This window comes from Corythoichthys intestinalis, chromosome 17 (genome assembly GCF_030265065.1).
Source record: "Corythoichthys intestinalis isolate RoL2023-P3 chromosome 17, ASM3026506v1, whole genome shotgun sequence".
NCBI lineage: Eukaryota > Metazoa > Chordata > Actinopteri > Syngnathiformes > Syngnathidae > Corythoichthys > Corythoichthys intestinalis.
In genome coordinates this window covers 6,639,429-6,663,984 of record NC_080411.1, presented here as the reverse complement: position 1 = coordinate 6,663,984, position 24,556 = coordinate 6,639,429, and the positions used below count along the sequence as shown (strand labels likewise).

The following is a 24,556-nucleotide window of genomic DNA, read 5'->3' as shown; positions in this document are numbered from 1 at the left end:
GTTGATACAAACCTTACATAGCCAACAGTCGAAGTCCACGAAGCATGGTTCTTGTAACGTAAAAATAAGGACAGTAATGTAACGAATCGGGTTGACTGGTGTGAGAGAGGGAGGGGTTGACGGAGTGAGAAGGCTGTTTACAATAGTCGTGATCCGTCCATTCTGTTGCAAAAAATGATAAGTAAAACATCATATTTTTTTCTTTTAATGTATTCTATTTTCTTATAAGTATTTTGACTTTAACGGTAAAATCCGACTATGCGAAAGTTCGGGTTATGTCGCTAGCGTAGGAACAGAACTCATTCGTAACTGGAGGACTCTGTATTAAACAGGGTGGGGCAGAGCAACTTGCTTATTTAAATTTGGCACCCTGAAGCGATGATTGCTCAGAGGATGGTAGGGATGGACTTATTTTAGAGGGTGGGCCTTAAAGTTTAGTTCTTAACGTGCGTTATTTATTTTGTGTTTACTTTTCAGGAACCCCAGTGAGCATCATGGAGTGGCAGAAATTGGAATGTGAATTGAGGCATTTTTTTCATTTCATTCGCTCAATCGTTGCAACCCAACATGCATTCGTAGACATTTCAATATTGCCCCCCGTTCCACACCCATCTGGTTCACTGTTGGCAGGAAACACTCATTGATCATGTTGATATAACGGTCAGATGTCACTGATACTGTTCGTTTTCTTTAAAAAAAAAAAAACATGGGCCAATTATGCCAACTCGCCATAGTGCACACCAAACAGTTACACGTAGTGCATGTAGAGGACATTGATGAAGTTCTCTGGGGTTTTCAGTACTCCAATAGCGCATGTTTAGCTTTCTATACAGATCTGGAAAGATGGAAGTGACCCTCATCACTGAAAAAAATGAGTCGTCAGGCAGGCCTAAAAGCGCCTCACATGCATTTTCACGAGCAATAAAATCATGTGGATTAAGTTCCTGCATCATAGCTAAATTGTAGGGATGAAATTTCGATTCTGGAGGATTCATCTCACAGAACAAGCAGACAAACCAAGAGCAGATGCATGTTTGAGGGCAGACCGTCGGTGAGATCTCAAAACAGATTGTCTCACCGCGTCAATGTTTTGGGGCAGGTTTCTTTTTCTTTACATCACCTGAAGTTGTTTACCCATGAAACAATTGACTGCCAGCCAGGAAAACAACCATGGGAGTGCATATTGAAATGTCCACGGAATGCACGTTGCGACGAGTGAGCAACCACTTGAAAAAAATGCCTCAACAGTGAAAGCGCGTTCCAACTTTGTCCACTCCATGATGCTCACTGGGGTTCCTGAATAATAAACACAAAATAAATAACGCACATTAAGAACCAAACTTTAAGCCCCATCCTTTCAAATAAATACATCCCTACCATCCTCAGAGCCGCCATCGCTTCAGGGCGCCAAATTTAAATAAGCAAGTTGCTCTGCCCCACCCTATAATATATTCAGCCATTTTCCATATCACTTGTCTGCTGTGAGGTAAAGAGTGAGCCTATCCCAGTTCATTGAAGTCTACCTGGGCTGGTTAACAGCCAATCGCAGTTGACATTTAAACCATCGGCCAATCACAGTCAAGCCATGAACAATTTAGAAAATCTTTTACAAGTAACCTGCCTGTAACCATTGTCTGGCCAGTGGTCACTGTCGTAGGTTTTAGTCAGATTTCACTCAAATTATTATATTTCAATATAGGTTCTTACTTATTGTTGCTTATAGAATGTTCTCCTGTGTTGTAATAGTTTTTTTTACTGAAGCAATACTGGACATAACAGCTACCTTTACAGTGAATATTTGCATTGACACTTGAACAGTGAAAATAATACACTTCAAATACAAGACTTAGGGAATTAATTGCATTGTCCTTAAATGGAAGAATAAAAAAGTAGCAGGAATAACTGTCATTAGAAAAAAAGACAGAGATGTGCCATAATTATAGATGCTGTATGTAGTACATCAAATCTTCAGTGTTCAGTTTTTATCTAGGACGGGCCTGTGTATTTGATATGTGTGTTTTTTTTCCTTTTAATTTCCATTATAAAACCATGACACTGCTCCTTTGTTGCATGATTTATTATTAAATCAACATATTTCACTGGTGCCACCTTATTTTATACAATTTACTCACAGAAATGAAGAGATATTTGAATGTAAAATGTATCAAAAACTTCACAGGTGAATCAAATTTTATGTTCTCTAAGCCTTGAAAGTTCCTGTGACACAAAAAAGCATGTTTATTTCATATTACACGCATATGAGGCGTTGTTTGTAAAGCAGCAAGTGCTGAAAATTACATTTTTTTCTCACATTTAGAGCCACACAGTGTTTAAAATGGTGTGAAATTTTTAGTCACTCTTTTTTTTTGCACATTTACAACGTTATTTAACAACTGAAATATTTATGGTATTTTTAAATAAAAAGTTTTGTACCTGATTGTTTAAATCCAGAACTTAATATTTAATTTAAATCTTAAATTTATGTCCTATATCCTAAATGTTGAATCTGGAAACGGTCGGAATGAAATATCTAGCTTAATATGCAAATTCACATGACTGGAGACTGGAAGTAACAAAATAAAAGCTGGAGCAGCTCAGATTGTCTGTTTACGCTGATTAAAAATGAATAAAACCTACTCAACGGTGCCAGTCGGTCAGCTCCTGGATATGAGTCATTGTGATAATAACAATATATAGGCAAAATACACATTTAGGAGAAACTATTTCAAGAGTATTTTGTGTGCTCCAGCTTTTATTTTGTTACTTCCGGTCTACAGTCATGTGAATTTGCATATTAAGTTAAATATTTAGGTCCAACCATTTCCAGATTTAACATTTAGGATAGAGATGTCCCGATCGATCGGGTCCGATCACGTCATTTTCAAAGTATCGGAATCGGCAAAAAAATATCGGCCATGCCTTTTTTTAAATATATGTATATCTTTAAATTAAATCGTTTTCTAATTGTATTTAACGTTACAAACATAATATGTTACACTCATCCGGAGTCTTTAGTTTAGGTTTAAGGTAGGGTTATCAAATTTATCCCGATAACGGCGGTATTTTTTAAAAAATGTATCTCAATAAAATATTTAACGCAATTAATGCATGCGCTGCACAACCCACCCACGCATTGTTGCGCTCAATCTGTAATGGCACCGTTTTACCTAAATAGAGAGATAAAAGGCAGTGTAAGATGAGTGGAGTGAATTTTGGCAGCCTTTGGAGCTTTTTTTATAACTGGCTAAAGCCTTACAATCCCTATAAATATCACAGGAAGCAACGTGGGGAAGCAAGGTAGCAGACGATCTTTTTCTTAACACCTTATATTATTTCCCAACGCAGAGAAGATATATCAATTGGTAGCACTACGCACAGTCATGGTTCCACTTCCCATCATGCATTTGTGCATGGCTACAGTATCATTTACTGAAAGCTCAACAAATACACTAGATGGCAATATTTAGTCACAATATACAAAGTCACAAGTCTTTCTATCCGTGGATCCCTCTCACAGAAAGAAAGTTAATAATATAAATGCCTTCTTGAGGATTTATTGTCATAATAAACAAATATAGTACTTATGTACTGTATGTTGAATGTATATATTCGTCCGAGTTTTATTCATTTTTTTCTTAATGTATTGCCAAAATGTATATGATCGGGAAAAATTATCGGGAATGATTGGAATTGAATCGGAAGCAAAAAAAAAGCAATCGGATCGGGAAATATCGGGATTGGCAGATCCTCAAACTAAAACGATCGGATCGGGAGCAAAAAAAACGTGATCGGAACAACCCTAATTTAGGATGTAGAATGTAAATTTAAGATTTAAATCAAATATTTACTTCTGGATTTAAACATTCAGGTCCAAAAACTTCCTATTTAAAAATAAATATTTAAGTTGCTAAATAATTTTGTAAATGTGCAAACAAAAGTGACTCTAAAAATGTCACACCACATTTTAAGCACTGTGTGGCGCTAAATGTGAGAAAAAGTTCATGCTGCTTCACAAAAGGCGTCCCATACACGCGGTATTTTATGCTCCTGAATGAAATTGACCACTTGGATGTGTCTGGAAGCGATCGATATATTTATTCAACTTTTTTAATCTAGCGCTATGAAAATGATGACTTCCGGCCACGGTCTTGGATTGAGGAAGAAGGCGAATGTGACGTCAGCGGACTAACCATTTTCACAAATATACAGCCATTTGTATCGTATGCGGAAGGCCTGCAGATTCAGCTGATTTTGCGGATTATTTCGTTTATTTTTTGTGTCGCGCCAGACCAATGTGCTGCAGGTTTTTGTTGCTACACCAGGGAGAGTGGTGTGCGGCTTTTTGGATTCCTAACAAATCCTGTTCACCACGAATAATGGGCAAAACAAGTATGACAATGGAGCAGCAACCACTGGACGGATGACTAAGTGAGTAAGCTACGTGTTTTATGTTATGTCAAATACTGGGATCATGCAAACGTTTTAAAAAGGAGGTGGCTAGCATTTTGTTAGTGACAATGCTCCATGTCCACTGAGAAGGCCACTCAGCCGACGACCGGCGGCTTGTAGCACACCATGGTCACTGGCGGATAAAGGCGTACCTCGGCTTGGGCCAGGGGAACCCCCCGCTCTCGTCTCTGGTTCTCGATTGTGTCCATTTTCGTGTTACACATGTATGTTTATGATGTAACTAGTTTATTTAACACCCTTGGATAACATTGAGAGTCCAACTGAATGTAATTAGGGCCTGAGCACCAACATGGTGCAAAGGCCCTATTGTTCTGCAAAGGATTATTATTATTCTTTCTTCATGGCAAATGAAAATGGCCCATTTGCAGGTCTTAACATGCTCAAAAACTCACCAAAATTTGCGCAAACATGCGGATTCGCGAAAATTTCGATAATTTGGAAACGTGAAAAAATGTCAAAAAATGGCTAAGTGCCCCCCCCCCTTGAATTTTTAAAAAAGGCCTCTCCATTTACATTTTTAAAACGTAGAGCAATGAAATTTGGGGAGTCGATACCTTGGCCCAAAATGCTTCAAAAAGTCTCTTGCACCCATATTCCAAACCCAACAGGAAATCGGGTATTTTGGATTAATATAGAAAAACATGCCATTTTTGTCGAAAACCAGGGTGCACGTTTGAGACCATTGCGTCGAGGCAGTTAGTTGGATCCTCCTCAAAATTGGTGAGACTCTTCATGAGACATATGAGATGTTAAGTTATCAAAATGGTGAGTTTTCATTCCCGGGCCTGACCTGGGACCAAAGTCGGTCTTATTTGCAGATTAGGGTTTAGGGTTAGGGCTTCTTCAGGACAAATGAAAATGGCCAATTTGAGGTTCTGAACGTGTTCAAAACTCACTAAAATTTGCACATATCAAAATGGTGAGTTTTCATTCACGGGCTGACCTGTGCGGGGCTTTTTTTTGTGTGTGTGTTAGGGTTAGGGTTTAGGGTTCACACTCTGCTACTTCTGTGGGAGAAGAAAAATACTATGTACTTTTCAATGACATATATTAGGGATAAAACTACTTCTTCTGTGGGAGAAAAAAATAGTATGTACTTTTCAATGAAATATATTAGGGATAAATTGGTTCATCTGATGACAGCAGTGAAGAACTGCTTTGACTCATTAAGGCTGTTGCTTCACACTCTGCTACTTCATCTGTAGGAGAAAAAAAAGATACGATGTATTTTTCATCGTGCCAAAGTCGATGGGGTGCCAAAGTCGGACATTTTTTTGACAAAACACCAAATTCAGAAAATGACTAATAACTCCCCCATACAACGTTCAATCTTTTTCATATTTGGCATGTACGCGATGTATCCCAGCCTGAACTCAACTTCATTGAAATATCACCGATTAGGCCTGGCGCCCCCTGCTGGAAACATGAAATTGCCTTTTTTACAAGACCGACTCCTCCTCGAAGGGAAAAAAAACCTAATGACCCCCCCCAAAAAATCACCGAAAAGAAATTGGAGAAATCAACACAGGACTCCCGAGGGCCCGTTGAGTCCTGATTGCAGGGCTAGTTACTATTATTACCGTATTGTTATTCACCGCTACAAAAGCTTTGGGAGCAAAATACAAAGTTTCAAAATTTGGCAGAACAAGGGCGACGAGCACTGCCTGCCTGCCTGGGCCGCAGCAGAACGACGAGCTGAAACTTGCTCGCCACCAGGAGCTGGCCGATCAGTGAAAACAATCAACCCCAAATTAGTGGTGTGTTCCTGACCTCCACAACATTGCTGTTTTTTTAAAACTACTTACAGTGGCTGTTGCTGGCTGAAAAAAAATCTAATCTCCCTCCTTTTTGAAGGGGGTGGAGGAGGCGGCATGTTTTTTTACATGTATTTCTGTTGGGGCTGTGTGAGTGTGAACGTGCGTGTATGTGGCGGGGGTGGGTCAAGTCATCAGCCAATGAAAAGTGTGTTTGAGGGAGAAAAAATGGACCAGCACAGTCTGCAAATGAAAAGGGATAAATTTAAGTCTGAGCATAATGAAAATAATTCACTTAATAATGGTAGTCTATTCTAACCTTACAACATATGGAAAGACAATCTAAATTACCTAATAATTGAACTTATTATATAATGCAAATATGGCTGTTTAAAAGTTGGTGGGGACAATTTGAGCATCCTGACAAAAAGTGGGTAGTGTTATGTCCCAACTGTCCCTACGCAAACCTACACCCTTGATGTGAAGGTAGGAAGTCCTCCCAGACTATCAAACTAGATTAAGGAACTCCTTAAGGAAGTGTATGTAATCTAGTGGTTCTTACATTACAGTGAATTTAAAAAATTGCAACACCCCTGTGAAAGAAAATCCCTAAAGAAGTAAAGAAATAAAACACTGGATATGCTGGTTAGCACCTATGCTGGTTTTGCTTTGTTTTTGTCCAGATCTTGGTGGCTGGCACCAGGTAGTCTTAAATTAGAAGGTTTGGATTCAGGTAAACCCTATTCTGTTGAGTAAACAAAGAAGCAGAAGATTCTTTAACTACTTAAACGGGATGAGCATTATTTAAAAAAAAAAAAAAAAAAAGAAACTAGAAACTGCAATTTCTGGAGAAATTACTATAGGGTTTTGCTGTGGAGGGATACAGATCTTGGCCCCACCCAGGTTGATTTGGGGATATTTCGGGTAGAATATTTGGGGACACAGGTTTTTTTGCCATTGGAAATAAATGTGAAATTTGGACGTCCATAGCCGTCAATGTCATTGACTTACATATGCTTCAAAAGAATCCCAAGTACATTGGCATCAATAGAAAATGTAAATGCCATTGAAAATGAATGGGAAATTTGGACGTCCATGGTTGTCAATGGCATCGACTTACATCTGCGTCAATGGAGTCCAAGTAGATTGGCGTCAATCGAATTGACATTCATGGCCGTCAATGGCATCTGTGTACTTGGGCGTCAATAAAAAGTAAAATTCATTGGTAATGAATGGAAAATTTGGACGTCAATATCTGTCAATGCCATTGACTTACATATGCGCCAATGGAATCAAAGTAGATTCCAGTACATATCAATACAATTGACATACATGGCCGTCAATGGCATCAATGTGATGTAAATAGTATACCATTGGAAATGAATGGGAAATTTGGACGTCCATGACCGTCAATGGCATCGACTCACATATGTGTCGATGGAATCCAAGTACATTGGCATCAAGAGAATTGAAATACATGGTCCTCGAGGGCATTATCAAAAGTAAATGTCATAAGAAATGAATGTGAAATTTGGACGTCCATGGCATTGACTTAAATACGCGTCAATGGAGTTCAAGTACATTGGCATCAATGGAATTGACATTCATAGCCGTCAATGGCATGGACGTAGATAGCACTCATTGGCAATTGTGTACTTGTGCATCAATGCAATGTGTCTCTTTTTCTTGGCCACCCCAAAAGTACTAAAGTATATAGTTCCATATTTTAATAACGCATGAGTACAAGAGAAGTGTTTAAACATTTGCTCATCGTGATGTAATATCATTCACCTGTGGGTGGCAGTAATACGCGGCGATGCATCCAATCTGCTGTAGAAGAAGAAGAAAAAGGAGAAAGAGAAGAAGACGAGGTGGAAAAAAAAAAACAGAAAACAAGACTCGTTGGAGTCCCACATGTTTAGAGGCACCTATGCAGTGTAAAATTGCGTGACACCAAACTGCCGGATGCGCAGAATCTGCTTAAAATGGCTTACCAGACGTTTCAACAGGAATATTTACAGATTCCGCTTGTGACGAGGGCATACACAACCGCATGTGTCCTTACAACTGCAGCAGTGGTAAGATAAATAGTTATCATGTTTATGTTGGTAGAGGAGCCATTGCTTTCAGTTTCTTTCTTTCTACAGCAGATGTAATGTAAAGTAACGATTTCCAGTTTCCTCCACAACCGGCGTCATTCACAGTGTAGGCTTACGTGTCGATGAGTGATAAACGTCATCAACCCGTTGAAGCGAAACATACACACCCTCAAAACATGGATCCAAATGTAATCGATCTTATTATTCATTGATACATATCATTTCAGTGTTTGCTTTCTTACTTTACTGAGAAGTATTAGATATATGATTATACATTCACACACAGTGCTAAAAAGGACAATGTGATTTGTGGGATTGTCACTTAAAACACTATCACTAAGGAGGTTATTACTAGTATTATTTTGTAACAACTACTATGATTACGTTGGCTGCGAGTCCTGACAAACACTTGTATTATTTGCAACAGGTTTCATTTGTCTCTCATATACCCAGGGGTGAAAGTGAGCCAGAACGGTCAGGAACGCAGTTCCGGTATAAGATTCAGGGCCAGAACGCAGTTCCGGTATAAGATTCGGGGCCGGAATGCTGTTCTGGTACACAGTGCTTTGACTCTGAAAATATGACGGCAACTGTCAAAACACTATGTAAAAAAAAAAAAAAAAAAAAAAAATGCTAAGCTGCCACACATGCATTTCATCTCCAAGAAGAAAACAATCTACCAACATCAGATATACATACACAAGTGTTAACGACAAGCATAATAAAGTACTTGTGTAGCGTAATCCATTTCCACCAATATTTATTATTTATTTTATTCCACGGACGGCAGGGAAGTTTCCCCAGCTGGTGCAGTTATCTGAGTCTGACGATGATGAGTCACGTCATTGTGCGAATGCACGCAGCAAAGCAAAACACCTGGACCCATTTATACATTCAATTAGCTGACATGCTGACATGTGACCAGCAGAGATAGTTAGCTCTGATTGGTTCAAATGTGCATGTTTTCTGGAACAGCAAAAAAAAAAAAAAGCTTGTTTAATTGATGCGACAATAAAAGGACAATGCAACATAAAATGGATCAAATCTTTAAGAGCAACGAAAGAGTTGAGGAGGCTTATTTATCATATTTAGTTTTACTTGCTCTGATGAGGAGGTTCAGAACATCTTAGCTGTCAATGTGCACTTTGGACTTATATTTAGGGCTGTTAAAATTATCGCGTTAACGGGCGGTAATTAATTTTTAAAAATTAATCACGTTAAAATATTTGACACAATTAATGCACATGCCCCGCTCAAATAGATTAAAATGACAGCAGAGTGAAATGTCCACTTGTTAATTGTGTTTTTTGGAGTTTTGTCGAGTTTTGCGACTGATTTTATAGGCTTCAGCACCCATGAGCCATGAACCATTGTGTAATTTTTGACATCAACAATGGCGGGCTACTACTGTCTGCTTTAACTAAAACCATCCAAACATTTATAGGTTTTCATTAGGGCTGTCAAAATTATCTCGTTAACGGGCGGTAATTAATTTTTTAAATTAATCACGTTAAATTTTTGATGAAATTAACGCACATGCCCCGCTCAAACAGATTAAAATGACAGCAAAGTGCAATGTCCACTTGTTACTTGTGTTTGTTGGAGTTTTGTCGCCTTCTGCTGGCGCTTGGGTGCGACTGATTTTATGGGCTTTAGCACCCATGAGCATTGTGTAATTATTAACATCAACAATGGCGGGCAACTAGTTTATTTTTTGATTGAAAATTTTACAAATGTTATTAAAACGAAAACATTAAGAGGGGTTTTAATATAACATTTCTATAACTTGTACTAACATTTATCTTTTAAGAAGTACAAGTCTTTCTATCCATGGATCGCTTTAAGAGAATGTGAATAATGTTAATGCCATCTTGTTGATTTATTGTTGTAATAAACAAATACAGTACTTATGTACCGTATGTTGAATGTATATATTCATCTTGTGTCTTATCTTTCCATTCCAATAATAATTTACAGAAAAATATGGCATATTTTATAAATGGTTTGAATTGCGATTAATTACGATTAATTCATTTTTAAGCTGTAATTAACTCGATTAAAATTTTAATCGTTTGACAGCCCTACTTATATTTGTTCATTTATGTTAGGCTACTTATTCATTTCCTTATGATTTAAAAAAGTCAATGTTTGCGTGATCTTCAAAATATATTCCATTTCACTCTGCATAATATAAGTCATTTGTACTTATTTTCTGAATGTATGTTACTTATGTCTTTAATAAAAATAAAAAAAAGTAAATGTTTACATTAACTTCAATTTAAATATACATCCTATGTTCTTAAGTAGTTAAAATTGAAATTTGGCATTTAGTATGTGAGGGAATGAGGGAAAATAAAAATTAGGGGATGGAGGTTGGGGTTATTGCTGTTTTTGTTAACTTTTATTTTGCAAATCATTAAAAAATATATAATTTTGAATGAAATCAGTTTTTGTAGGTGTATAGAAATAACGGTGCTAAAACAGTTTTCTTTGCATTTCAGTAGTTTAAGAGGTTTGACACCGAAAAAAAATAAATAAATAAATAAATGAAAGAATAAATAAAATTTCGGGCTCTGTGGCGACCTTCACGTCGGGGATTTCCGGCAAGAAATTCTAGCCACTTTCACCCCTGTATATACCTCACATCTGTCCTCAACTTTACTTTTACAGCTCTCACAAAGGATGCAGTCGTACCAAAGTGCTTTACATAAACACATTACATGATTGCAAGTAATGTCATCAGTCTGCTGTTATCAAGGACTACAGAAATAATAGAATATTTAATATGTATTTAAAAAGGTTTTGACAATTCTTAGGAAAAGTTACGAAATGATTAACCAATTAGTAGAACCGTCATCAATTATTTTAATGTGTACCTGTTCCCTAAGTCTGTTTTTCCTTTTAAAAAAAAATCTGTTTTTCCTCCTTTTCCCCTCTAATCTCTCAGTAATAATAGAAGCACAACAATATAACAACCTTTTTATTTGGAACACTGTATCTTGACTGATTTTAACAAAGGAAATATATGAAAGCCAATCTGTAATATTTAACTTACAGCAAGCTTGGCGAGTGAACAGTTTTGTAAGTGAGAATGAATAAAAGTCTAGATGTGACCTGTCATTTATTTTAATTCAAGTGTTAACGTTCAAGTTTAAATTTCACTGATGACATGTTTGTTTTTTATTTCAAGCAACTAGAGATCATCACACCTTTTCAGCTATACTTCAATCCAGATTTGATCGTAAGGAATTATCAAGTGAGTAACCAAAATGATGAACACAATCACAATTAATTACCTGTTGCATTCTATTGTTATGCCACATTTTGCATAAAAATGTTTGTGCCGACTGTGGAAGAACTTCATTGTGTAATTTCTATTTAATCCAGTTCATAGAAACTAATTATTAAACATGTTTGACATGTTCAGTAATCTAAATAGACATAAGAAATGGTATGGAATTGGTTTGAAAAGTATACGCTGTGTTGTTTGTGGTGTCTCATCTGTCTCTGTTTTTTTATATAGGTATGGCGACTTATAACAAACTTCCTATTTTTTGGTCCTGTTGGCTTCAATTTTCTCTTCAATATGATATTTTTGTATCCTTCTCTAGTATCACTGCAAACTACGTAAAACATTCATCCATCATTGCCAAACAGTCACTTATACCATTTTATAACGAATCACAAAATGTAATTGTGTCTGATAAGTTTTAAACATGTTACTGTCCCACCGATTTTTTTTCAAACAAGAACAAAGTAGTACAAAAAGGCTTGGCTTTATTAAATGCTTCACTGAGTGAGTCCACTCAAATCCGCTCAAGCGTCTCACTTACACAATGAGTTGCCACAGTAACTGTTTAACAAGTTAAATGATGATTGACGCATGCGGCGCTTTGAAGGCAAGATCAAACCCAAACGTCTGTCAATCATCGTTAACTTTAATGAGCAACTCCATCGTCCTGCCTGACCAACAAAAAGTGGGGAGTTAGTGAGACTACGCGATCGGCTCGGGACAGCTCATCTGTTTTTTTGTTTTTTTTTAAATTGATAAAAAAATCCGCGATGGACTGAGGGTGCGAAGAAGCGAGGGATCAGTGCTTATTTTAAAAAAAAATTAAAACCTAATTCTTTTCACCCGAATCCAATCTTCTGAAAAATGGCGCGATCGACCCGATTTCCGATCATGTGATCGGATCGGGACATACATAGTCATGTGACTGTATTAATTGGTATAATGGAGTCAATTGATTATTGTTGCAAAGTCTGATTGGTGAAACTGCTAGAGCCATTGTGGGCATCTCTGGGGGGAAAAAAAACTAAATAAAATCTAATGTGTGGAATAAAGTGGAAAAATTTAACGACTATTGTAGGCCAAGTTAATAAGGTAAAGGTAGCGTTTCTTCTTTACAAATGGAAATAAAATTAAAAAGTATGGAGAGGTAAGACTACTCTTAGAAATACATTTTTCTCCAAAAGGTACTCAAGTAAACGTAACGGAGTAAATCTAATGCGTTACTACTAAGAGTGTAGCGGTACATGTATTTGTATTGAACCGTTTCGGTACGTGGTGCTCGGTTCGGAACGGAGGCGTACCGAACGAGTTTCTGAGGTAATGTAACCCTTACTTTTCAAGGCTGTGAGTCGATCGGGTTACAGTTTCTTTGTGTTGATTATATTTACTCCGTCTTCTCTACTATAATGAGGACCAACACGGTCGGATAGTATAACCCCGGTAACACACTCGAAAAGTCAACGGCGCGTCGACGATCCCGCCACGATAACGCAATGAAACACGGCCGTGAAAGTCAATCAGCCAATGCTCACCAGTCTCAGTGCGGCGGCGTGCTAGACGCCTCCCAGAAGCGGCTCAACACGACGCACGCGAAAAGAACGGCAGAGTTTATTATTTGATGCGAGACGTGACCCACCTGCGTCAATACTACAGCTTCAACAATTAATCGATTAACTCGAGTATTCGATTAGTAAAAATATTCGAATTAAATTTTGCTGCTTCGAGTATTCGTTTAATTAAAGTGATGTCGTAATGGTCTATTTGGAAAGTGTTTGCATTTAGTTTTATTGATTTGGGTGGATATACTGCCTTCTAGTCTGCCTCAATTCACATGGCTGAATCCAGGTGCTCCCTGTTAAGCTAAATTTTGTTTGAACTAATGTTTTTTAATGCATTCGTAATTTAGTTTATAGGTATATTCAGCCTATTTTTGTGGGAATATGTGTCTGAACCATTTGTTAAGAGCATTGTAAAAAAGTTTAAACTAGCGATATTTTGCGATGCAAGTTAGCCAATTGTTCTTTTGTTGTACAAAGGTTATTTATTTGTTATACCGTTTGAGGCTCAGCTCAGGTAATTTAATTTTTAATGTTCCTTATTCGATTATTCGAACTAATGGTTTATCGATTAATCGACTACTAAAATAATCAATAGCTGCACCCCTAGTCAATACTACTACCGGTAGCTAGGATCGGGCAGACCGGAAGTCACTCGTGTAAAAATACGGTGGATCCGGTCGATTTTCAAACTAATATGCAATCGTAACCCACTTTTTGAGTCCATCAGATCTCCTGAGTGGTAGATCGGGGCACAGTTGACTTGTCTTTGTTGATTTACTGCTGTCTTCTCTGCTATAATAATAACCAACACGGCCCTGTGTTCAATACAAAACCCTCCTACACAACAAAACAAGTAGGAACTAATATTCACATAGGAAATAAAGATATACAGCATAAATGAATACTACATCACATTTGTAAAATATAAACACATAATAAAATAAATAATAGCCCATTTAAATAAAATACAGTGCCCTCCATAATTATTGGCACCCCTGGCTAAGATGTGTTTTTTAGCTTCTAATATTTTTTTAAAATTCAAATAATATGGGACCTTAACAGAAAAAAATAGGAAAAATCCAACCTTCAATACAAGTGCATTTATTCAGTGGGGAAAAATCTCACATAAATAATTATTTGACATCAAATAATGTGTGTCACAATTATGAGCACCCCTGGTGTTAATACTTTGTACAACCCCCTTTTGCCAGCAAAACAGCACCTAATCTTCTCCTATAATGTTTCACAAGCTTGATTTTGTGTCTGGTGAACCATTTCTGTGTAGATTTGGCCATATGTTTAGGGTCATTGTCTTGCTGAAAGACCCAGTGACGACCCATCTTCAGCTTTCGGGCAGAGGGCAACAGATTTTGATTTAAAATGTCCTGGCATTTCAAAGCATTCATGATGCCATGCACCCTAACAAGGTTCCCAGGGCCTTTGGAAGCGAAACAGCCCCACAGCATCACTGAGCCACCCCCATACTTCACAGTGGGTATGAGGTGCTGTCTACACGTCAACAAGCTGTTTGGGAGGCATGCAAGGAGAAAACCTTTCCTCACTCATAATCATAAACGCAAACGTCTGGCGTTCGCCAAGCGGTATTGGGGCTTCAACTGGGACTGTGTGCTTTGGTCAGATGAGACCAAGATTGAGCTTTTTGGTAACAAACACTCTAAGTGGGTCTGGCGTGCCACGAAAGATGCGCATGATGAAAAACACCTCATACCCACTGTGAATTATGGGGGTGGGTCAGTGATGCTGTGGGGCTGTTTCGCTTCCAAAGGCCCTGGAAACCTTGTTCGGGTGCATGGCATCATGAATGCTTTGAAATACCAGGACATTTTAAATCAAAATCTGTTGCCCTCTGCCCGAAAGCTGAAGATGGGTCGTCACTGGGTCTTTCAGCAAGACAATGACCCTAAATATATGGCCAAATCTACACAGAAATGGTTCACCAGACACAAAATCAAGCTCCTCCCATGGCCATCTCAGTCCCCAGACCTCAACCCCATTGAAAACCTGTGGGGTGAGCTGAAGAGGAGAGGACCCAGGTCTCTGGATGATTTAGAGAGATTCTGCAAAGAGGAATGGCTGAAGATCCCTCTGTCTTTTCCCATCTTGTGAAACATTATAGGAGAAGATTAGGTGCAGTTTTGGTGCACTTGTATTGAAGGTTGGATTTTTCTCTTTTTTTCCAGTAAGGTCCCATATTATTTAGAAGAAAAAAAATTAATAGAAGCTAAAAAACACAGAACTATTATAAATCCAATAATTATGGAGGGCACTGTACATGTTAAAATCTTTGTCATTGGGATTTTTTTTCTCTTTAGCACAGGGCTTCTTTTTTCTTTCAGAAAGAAAGCTGGGTCTGAAAGGCAAATTGTTGTCGGATTATCTTTAAATACCCGCTACTTTTTGAGCAGAATTCTAGCTTTGTATAGGCTAATGTTCCTATTGTTGAAAGCACAAAGGTGTGTAATAAACTACTAGCACATTTATATGTACAGTGGGGAGAACAAGTATTTGATACACTGCCAATGGGTTTTCCCATTGGCAGTGTATCAAATACTTGTTCTCCCCACTGTATGTATGAAAATGAACCGAACCGTGACCTCAAAACCGAGGTACGTACGGAACCGAGATTTTTGTGTACCGTTACACCTAGAGCTGAAACGAATACTCGAGCAACTCGAGTTTAAAAACTGATCCGAGTAATTTTATTCACCTCGAGTAATCGTTTATTTTGACAGCTCTAATCATCACGTTTTGCTCGAACTACTTTTAATGCGGGACGCGCTGATGTCACGTGCGTAGAGGAAGAAGCAAAAAAAAAAAACAACTTACTGCAGCCGACAGCCCCTACAAACGACGCCGACGTTGCTAAATACTAGCCCGCACGATGGTTGGTAGCAGGTAGCGTCTGATGAGTCTCATAGAGATCACATGTATGTTGAACTAGATGCGCATTGACAGACTCGGCTGCGTCTGGGCAGCGTTAGTAAACAGCCGCCATCTTAAAGCAGTAGAGCGCTAAGCGCTAATAAAGAGCGCTAAAGCGCTAATAAATAAGATTAACGTTACTGTCGCCACTAGCTCACGTAACGTTAGCCCTGCGGAGGACTAGGTTTCTATTAATTATAACCACTTTCGATGCGTGGCTAACGTGTCTTACATACAGGCTTTAACATAACAGCGTTGTGGAGTGATGAGGATGTAAAATAAAAACTCAATAATGCTAACTATCAATTTTAGCTCAGTAGTCATTGCTGGATAAAACACCAAGTAGCACTAGTCCCTAATGTGCTCCAATACAGCCTGTATCATAAATTTATTTTGAACACTGCAAAAACTCAAAATCCTATCAGGACTTACAGTTTAGACTAACTTAAAACTTAACTACAACTTTAAAATGGCTTGACACAAATAGAAATTCAATTGAAACACGTGGGAAAAAATCCTAACTTTTAAGTGATGTGTGTTATCAAGCGTAAAGGCATTTTTAATATATATATTTTTAATAAGGTCTAAAGGTTTTTTGAGTGAAAGTAATGAATTAGTCTTTTTTTAAATTCTAGTTACATCTGAGATGCAATTGTTGGCTGTTTTCAACAATATACATCAAAAATAAAGACATTGATTGACTGAAAATGGTTCAAGATTAGATGAAATGTCTTGTTTTCTCATGTATATTTATAATTGCTCTTCACCTAAAAATGTATTTGTTTTATCCGATTACTCGATTAATCGATAGAATTTTCAGTCGAGTACTCGATTACTAAAATATTCGATAGCTGCAGCCCTAGTTACACCCCTAGTTACTACCCACCTTCGTTACTGCTTTTAAGGACCAAAAGCGGGAGAAATTAAGACGACATAACAGACTGCTGATTCCTAGACGCCTCCGTTCTAGATGTAGATCCGCTGTATGGCATCTCGCACGGATCACCACTATTGCATAGTTTAGTGCTTTATGAAATGCTTGTTCCTTAACAATTTGTCTTCAGATACAGATATTGCCGTATGTTGGAGGAAGGCTCTTTCAGGGGGCGAACAGGTGACTTTGTTTTCATGTTCCTGTTCGGTGGATTTCTGATGACAGTATCCTTTGCATTGATACATTGTTCCTAGGGGAAACTTTAAAATGAGGCCGGTTCAGTTTGGTAACAAATGGCACTTTTTTATTTATTTTTTTACTGTGTATTGTTTGTTGGTTAAACATTTTGGGGCTTTAACAGTTGATGACTTTCAAAACACAATAACCAAATAATACCATATTTCTAAAATGAACAATCTTCGATTTGAATTAAAGCAACACAAGGTAACTTTTCAAACTTTATAAAATATTTTCATAACATTTGTGATGCCTCTTTTATATATTGAGGGGGCTGTATTGCTTTCACCAGCACTAATTGCAGTGGAATGAAAAAGTATCTGAAACTGGAATTTCTCCCATTTCTGCTTAAAATCACCATCAAATGTGATCTGGTCTGTGTCAAATTTGCACAGATGAAAAAACAGTGTCTGCTTTAACTAAAACCACTCAAACATTTATAGGTTTTCATTAGGGCTGTCAAAATGATCACGTTAACGGGTGGTAATTAATTTTTAAATTGATCACGTTAAAATATTTGACGCAATTAACGCACATGCCCCGCTCAAACAGATTAAAATGACAGCACAGTGCAATGTCAACTTGTTACTTGTGTTTTTTTGGAGTTTTGTCGCCCTCTGCTGGCGCTTGGCTGCGACTGATTATATGGGCTTAAGCACCCATGAGCATTGTGTAATTATTGACATCAACAATGGCGGGCTACTAGTTTATTTTTTGATTGAAAAATTTTAAATGTGATGGTTCACTTACTTATTTTCCTTCTGTCATTGTTTGCATACTATCCTCATTAAAATAATACATGTTTGGGTGGTTTTAGTTAAATCAGACACTTTTTTTTTTTCATCTGTGTGATTTTGACAAAGATCAGATCACATTTGATGGTGATTTTATGTAGGAATGTGGGAAATTCGGTTTTGCGCGAATTCTGCAAAGATTGCAGAGAAACAAAAGATATAAAAAGTTTTGTCTGAGGAGGAAAAACAAAGGGAGGCTACTAAGATATACGGAATAAACATTGGCGCCCCCCCCCCCAACCGCGAACTCGTGGGAGTGGGGGTGGGGTTTAGCCACACGGTCGCTAACCGTCATATGCTATTCTTTAGCTAACAGTGGGTTCATTACCTTTTTACTTTTCATCCTTCACACAGCTGCTGGGAACAGAAATGTTCTTCAATCCATTTGCAGACACCCATAATGATTTTAGGACACTATGCAGGGGGAGCACTTGTCCTCATGGAAAATGCAGTCTTCCATAAGGCGAAACACTACCGCTTTTGTCCACCCGTGTCGCTAAAGTTGAGCAAAACTGAAAAGTTACCAAGTGTTGCTTTAAATTTAAATCAAATTGAAGTGTCCATTGAAAATAGCAGAAATGTTGCATGCCATTTGGATTTTCAGTTATAAAGCAAATTTTTGGGCAAGTTACATAATCTATATATTCACAGACACGAAAACAAAGCAATTGTTACCCAGTGAAAAATCTGTCCACGTATTTAATTTGGTTCTTTAACATGATTTAAGATATTTGGGACTTTTGTGAGTTTGGTGTTCCTGGGCCAAGCGTTCACAATAATGTTGGTGTATGTCTGGAGTCGAAGGAATCCAAATGTTCGGATGAATTTCTTCGGCCTTTTGAATTTCCAAGCACCCTTCCTGCCTTGGGTGCTGATGGGATTTTCACTTCTACTGGGCAATTCCATCATTATAGATCTTTTAGGTATTTATTACAATCGTCTGCAATCACCGGGTGGTGGACGCTACCTATTGATATTGTTGGAACGTCTTTTACCTATTTTTAAGGGATTGCTGTTGGTCACGTGTACTTCTTCTTGGAAGACGTCTTCCCCAACCAGCCAGGTGGTGGAAGATGGCTGAAGACCCCATCGATCATGTGAGTTCTTATACATTGAGTCATTTATCCCTTTATAGGGCACGTGACTATTTTTGGTAATTAAAAAAAAATTCATGCTATGAAATGCTTCAACAGTTGACTTTAAAATGTGATATAATGTTATATTTTCACCACAGACTTCACTATCAGTTGACGAGACAACTCAAACGCGGTGCGTTCTAACGCCTGATTTAGGTGGAAATGGGACCAAAGTTTTTGTGCGTACAAGCAGGCAGGAGTCAAGAATTCAAGGTATTATCATATAAAATAGCACCATGCATGCACTTTGGAACGTTGTGGAAAAAAATGAATGGAATGAAAAAAAAATTAGCGTAACTTTAGCTTGAATGATTTGCGTAAAATGAATGATAACTGCCCTTTTTTTTTTTTTTTTTTTTTTAACCAAGAATCTAGACCAGGGGTGTCCAAACTTTTTGCAAAGGGGGCCAGATTTAGTGTGGTAAAAATGTGGGGGGCCGACCTTGGCTGACGTCCTTTACGCAGAACAATATATTTAAGCAAATTTTAGCAAGTCATTCTAGGTGTTACATTTGCTTTATTGTTTTTTTAAAATTAATAATTCCAACAATCTCACAACTAGCCTTTGTGGCGTTCTCTTTTGACTCTCGGGCTCTTGCAAAATACTGCTGTTGTGAAGTTACACTAGCTTCAAGTTGCTTCAATTTCTCGTTGCGTATCTTCCCTGTAATCTTGTCGTACATGCCAGCGTGCCTTGTTTGGTAATATCGCCTCACATTGAACTCTTTAAAAACAGCGACTGCCTTTTTTGCAAATGAGGCAGACACAGTTGTTGAGTGTTTTAGTGAAGAAATAGTCCAATTTCCACCTATCCTTGTAGCGTCGGCCATCGCAGTCAACTTTTTTGTTGTTGTTGATTGTTGCCACTTTAGAAAATTGGAAGGGTCACATGGGGTGATGTGCTCAGAGTGCTGCTGGCTTTTAGTGGGTAAATGAGGAGCAGCATTTCGTGTGTAAGCTACTTCATATGCCGGTAGCAGTACTGCTGACCAATTTATCAAGTCTGTGTGCGGACCAGACGTTATTGATTTTATGACAGAGGCTGGGGGCCGGATAAAATTTCAACACGGGCCGCATTTGGCCCCTGGGGCGGACTTTGGACATGTCTGATCTAGACTGTTTTACGTTTATATCCATAGACTTCACTGTCGGTCGATGGGACACAGAGCTCAGGGCCGATCCGTAGGGGGCCTATTTTCAAAAAATTCAAAATATTCGACCTTAAACCAAAAAAGGCACCTCCTTTAGACATATATAAATCTCCATGAGCAGCGACATAAAAAGATTCAAAGTCGGTCCCTAATAAAATCCCGATTATTTTTTTATGCAAGTATAACAAAACTTAGAATGGCTATAAAATTCTTAGATTTTACGCTAAATGCACAAAAATCACCAAATGTCTATATTTTCAGGATCAATAGCAATATTTAACATATAAATGTTTGCCTGAAATAGCGACTTTTTTCTTAGTGCAATTTAGAACATTGTCAACAGCTAATAAATCATTACATTTTCACATCAGAAACGTAATACTTGAGGAAAGCATACAGAATCGTCTTAATTTTACTCAGAAAAATGCCAATTTTGCTTTTGTTATGTATAATCACAACTTATTTAGGTTGAATTCCGTTGTTACTCTTGCTTCAGAACCGAGGCACGTCTTGAAGGCTATCTGGCCCTTGTCGTTTTTAGATTGAAATGTTACATAAAATGAATCAACAAAGGTGAATTTTTTGTATGGAAGCAGAAATGTCTAAATTACTACATTTTTGCTCCAAAAAACGGGCAGTTGGCTGAAAATTACCTGATCATTTGAATGTAAACTTAAGCCACTGTGTATGGATACAACATGGCGGCCATCACAAAACAAAGAGCTTTTTAAGTTGAAAATTCTTGTAAATAAATGCGTACATCCCGCAATTTATATAGATATGAACTGTCTAGATTCTTGGTTGAAAGCAAAAAACCGTGCAGTTATCATTCATTTTATGTAAATATTTCAAGCTAAAGTTAAGGCTCATTTTTTCTATTCATTTCATTGTTTTCACAACATTTCAAAGTGCATGCATGGTGCTATTTAATATAATAATGACCTTGAATCCTCGACCAAATCACTCTTGAGACACTCCTGCCTGCTTGTATGCACTAAAACTTTAGTCCTTTTTCAAGCTAAATCCGGCGTTTGAACGCAGCGTGTTTGAGTTTATCACATCGAAAGCCACATGCTCTGCCTGGGTCGGTCCCCAACGGGAAGGTGTGGCGCAATGTTTGTGGGAGCTGTCTTGTCAACTGATGGTGAAGTCTATGTTCATGTCTACAGAAATTCTGGGATTTACGCATTTATTTACAAGAATTTTCAATTTAAAAGGCTCTTTGCTTTGTGATGGCCGCCATGTTGGATTTTGTATCCATACGTACATATTACCATAATTTTACGTTCAAATAATCAGGTAATTTTCAGCCAACTGCCCGTTTTTTGGGAAATAACTAGTAATTTAGACATTTCTGCGTCCATGCAATCCATGTTTTATTTTATGTAACATTTCAATCTAAAAATGGCGAGGGCCAGATAGCCGGCAAGACATGCTGAGGCAATAGTGACATCGGAATTCAACCTAACACAACTGCAACATTTGCTTTTGTTGAGTAAAATTAAGATGATTCTGAATGTTTTCCTCAAGTACAGTATTAAGTTTCTGATGTGAAAATTGAGTGCTTTATTGGTTGTTGAAAATCGATGTCAAAATTGCACTAAATAAAAAAAAGTTAAGTCGCTATTTCGGGCAAAAACTTTTATGATATGTTATATATTGCTATTTATGATTGTCTCTGCATTTGGTGATTTTTGTGCATCTAGCGTAAAATCTGAGAATTTTATGGCCATTTAAGTTTAATTATACTTACTGTAATTTTCGGACTATAAGCTAGTACTTTTTTACCTCATTTTAAATCCTGCGGCTTATAGTCCAGCGCGACTTATTTGTTGATTTATTTGGGTTAGTAGGTAACACTTTATTTGATAGCGGCATAATAGGACTGCTATAAGACCGTCATAATTGTGAAATGACACTATAATGGGCATTAATGAATGCTTATGACTAGAGCTGGGAATCTTTGGGGACCTAACGATTCAATTACGATTACGATTCAGAGGCTCCGATTCGATTATAAAACGATTATTGATGCACCCACCTCCTTTTTTTATTTTTTATTTATTTTTTTATGTTTTGTATATTAGTTCCAAAATTGTTCAAAAAATCCTCTCAGGCTAAACCAAACTACTATTTCAGTATCAAGTTAGCATATAACAGTAAACAAATGTACAAAAATAACAGTAAATAAAATACTCCAGTCCCCATTCTGTATCAGCAGCTTTAAACTACATTCAATTAATTTAATGTTGTGAATCAACTGTTACAGTTGTTAAAATTGCTCCCGTTATTCCATAATTTCCCTTCTGTCTACTTTTGTCAAAGTTTTAAAACTATTTCATCATTTAAAGATAGATTCCAGACAAGATTCTGCCCATTTAGGAGTATTTTAGATAAAAAGTTAATTAGGTTCACTACAACAGAGTCTTCTAGAGAAGTCACTGCTCTAGTACTGCTTTAAGATGGCGGCTGTTTACTAACGCCGGAAAGTCTGTCATTTCGCATCTCGGTTCAATAATGCATGTTCTAACACCGCCGTCGTCTGTCATTTTGCATCTAGTTCTACATATATATGATATCTACTGTAGCTGTACGTTTGTAGCAACTAGCAACTGGGCGTTGTTTGTAGCGGCTATCAGCCGAAGTCAGGTATGATTGTATTTTTTATCTAGCGGCATGAGTTGAACATGATATTTACTCTCGGTCCGTTCCTCATTGCGTCCCAAAGACCGCGCTGACTGTGTTTTACTTCCGTTTTACCTGGTATAATTCAATAATCGGAATTTGGATGTTTGTGAATCGTTCTCGAATCTTCCTCGGCCAAATCGCGAATAATCTAAGAATTGGAAATTTCGCACGCCTCTACTTATGACAGATGTCATTAAGTACCATCAGGCAAATTATGTCACTAACACTCCATTTATGTCGATTCAAAAGTTAGATCATTTATCGGATGACACAAAATTTTATGGCGCCACTGTCAAATAGTGTTTTCAAATACCAAGGCTAGCAATTAATGAAACAACTGGAAGAGTAAGTGAAGAAATAATTAGCACAGAACATAAATTTTGATTGTTATTGATTGTTGTAATGCGTGCTAGGAGGCATGTTGGACGACAACAGTGTTGTCAGCAGGTGGCAGCAGAGGTTGACTGTCTCCCCCAAGGGAGCAGCGATGGCCAAATGAAGCTTCTTGAAGCAATGAGGCTTTACAGCCAATTGATTCAAAGCTTCAAAGGTATATAAAAAATAATTAATCGGGATTTTATTTGGGAACGAATTTTTTGATGCCGCTGCTCATGAAGAGTCATATATGCCAAAGGGAGGTGCCTGTTTAGGTTTTAGGTTGCTAACGGCTTTGGTTTTAAAAATATTTGAATTTTACGTTTTTGAAAATAGGCCCCCTACCGAGCGGCCCTTGCCCCATTTCCCGTCAACTGATAGTGAAGTTTATGTTTGGACGTAATTATAACCACCCCTTTAACCATATCACCAGAAAGATGCTGTTCGACACTCCTGATGAAGATGCCAATTACAACCCGTTGCCCGAGGAGCGCCCTGGAGGATTTGCTTGGGGGGAGGGGCCACCAAACCTTGGAGGTTAATTTTGCTCTTTCACTCAACTGGAGTTGTTAAGTATCCTCCAAAAATGTTCCACCAGAACGATGAGGTGTATTGATTAGATTTTTTCTTATATCGTGGGTGGAGATTGCAAATAAAAGTTGAAAATATCTTGACAAATCCGTATGTGGTTTTTGTCTAGTTTTTCAAATTATATTGAAATTCTCATAACAATTTGCCATACATGTCTTCTTCTGTTTTCTTCTTTTTGTTTGTGGACATTGAAGAACATGTTTGATTATTTTGACTGCAAAGGTCAAAATGTGGTGTCAAAAAGCTGAAATGTTTGTTCAACAGTAAATTTACAGCTTTGAGTTGACTGTTGTCCCTTGTTTTACTTGCAGTTCTTTCATTTGCACTATACTGTCAATCATGTCAGTGGGATTGTTTGCTCTTAAATGTATTACTCCCAAGTTTAACACTGCAAAATCTGCTAACTATAATATCAGTTTAACTCTTTGGCTATCAAATTGAATGGAATGTGATGGACTTAACAAATTGTCTGATTCAAAAAACACTACAAACCAATGCTCAGCCTGCCAAATTTGATATTTATTGGCGAAAGT

The 24,556-nt window shown here is 37.7% G+C and overlaps 1 protein-coding gene across 1 annotated transcript; it reads left to right on the top strand.

Moving 5' to 3' along the window:
* The first annotated feature begins 8,053 nt into the window (after window positions 1-8,053).
* derl2 (derlin 2) lies at window positions 8,054-24,304 on the top strand. Its single transcript, XM_057819281.1, has 7 exons — window positions 8,054-8,302; window positions 11,514-11,579; window positions 11,847-11,920; window positions 17,182-17,275; window positions 18,810-19,005; window positions 19,089-19,179; window positions 23,866-24,304. Exons 1-7 carry the CDS (start codon window positions 8,210-8,212, stop codon window positions 23,972-23,974), a joined length of 723 nt encoding a protein of 240 aa, XP_057675264.1. The 5' UTR covers window positions 8,054-8,209; the 3' UTR covers window positions 23,975-24,304.
* Window positions 24,305-24,556: the final 252 nt, after the last annotated feature.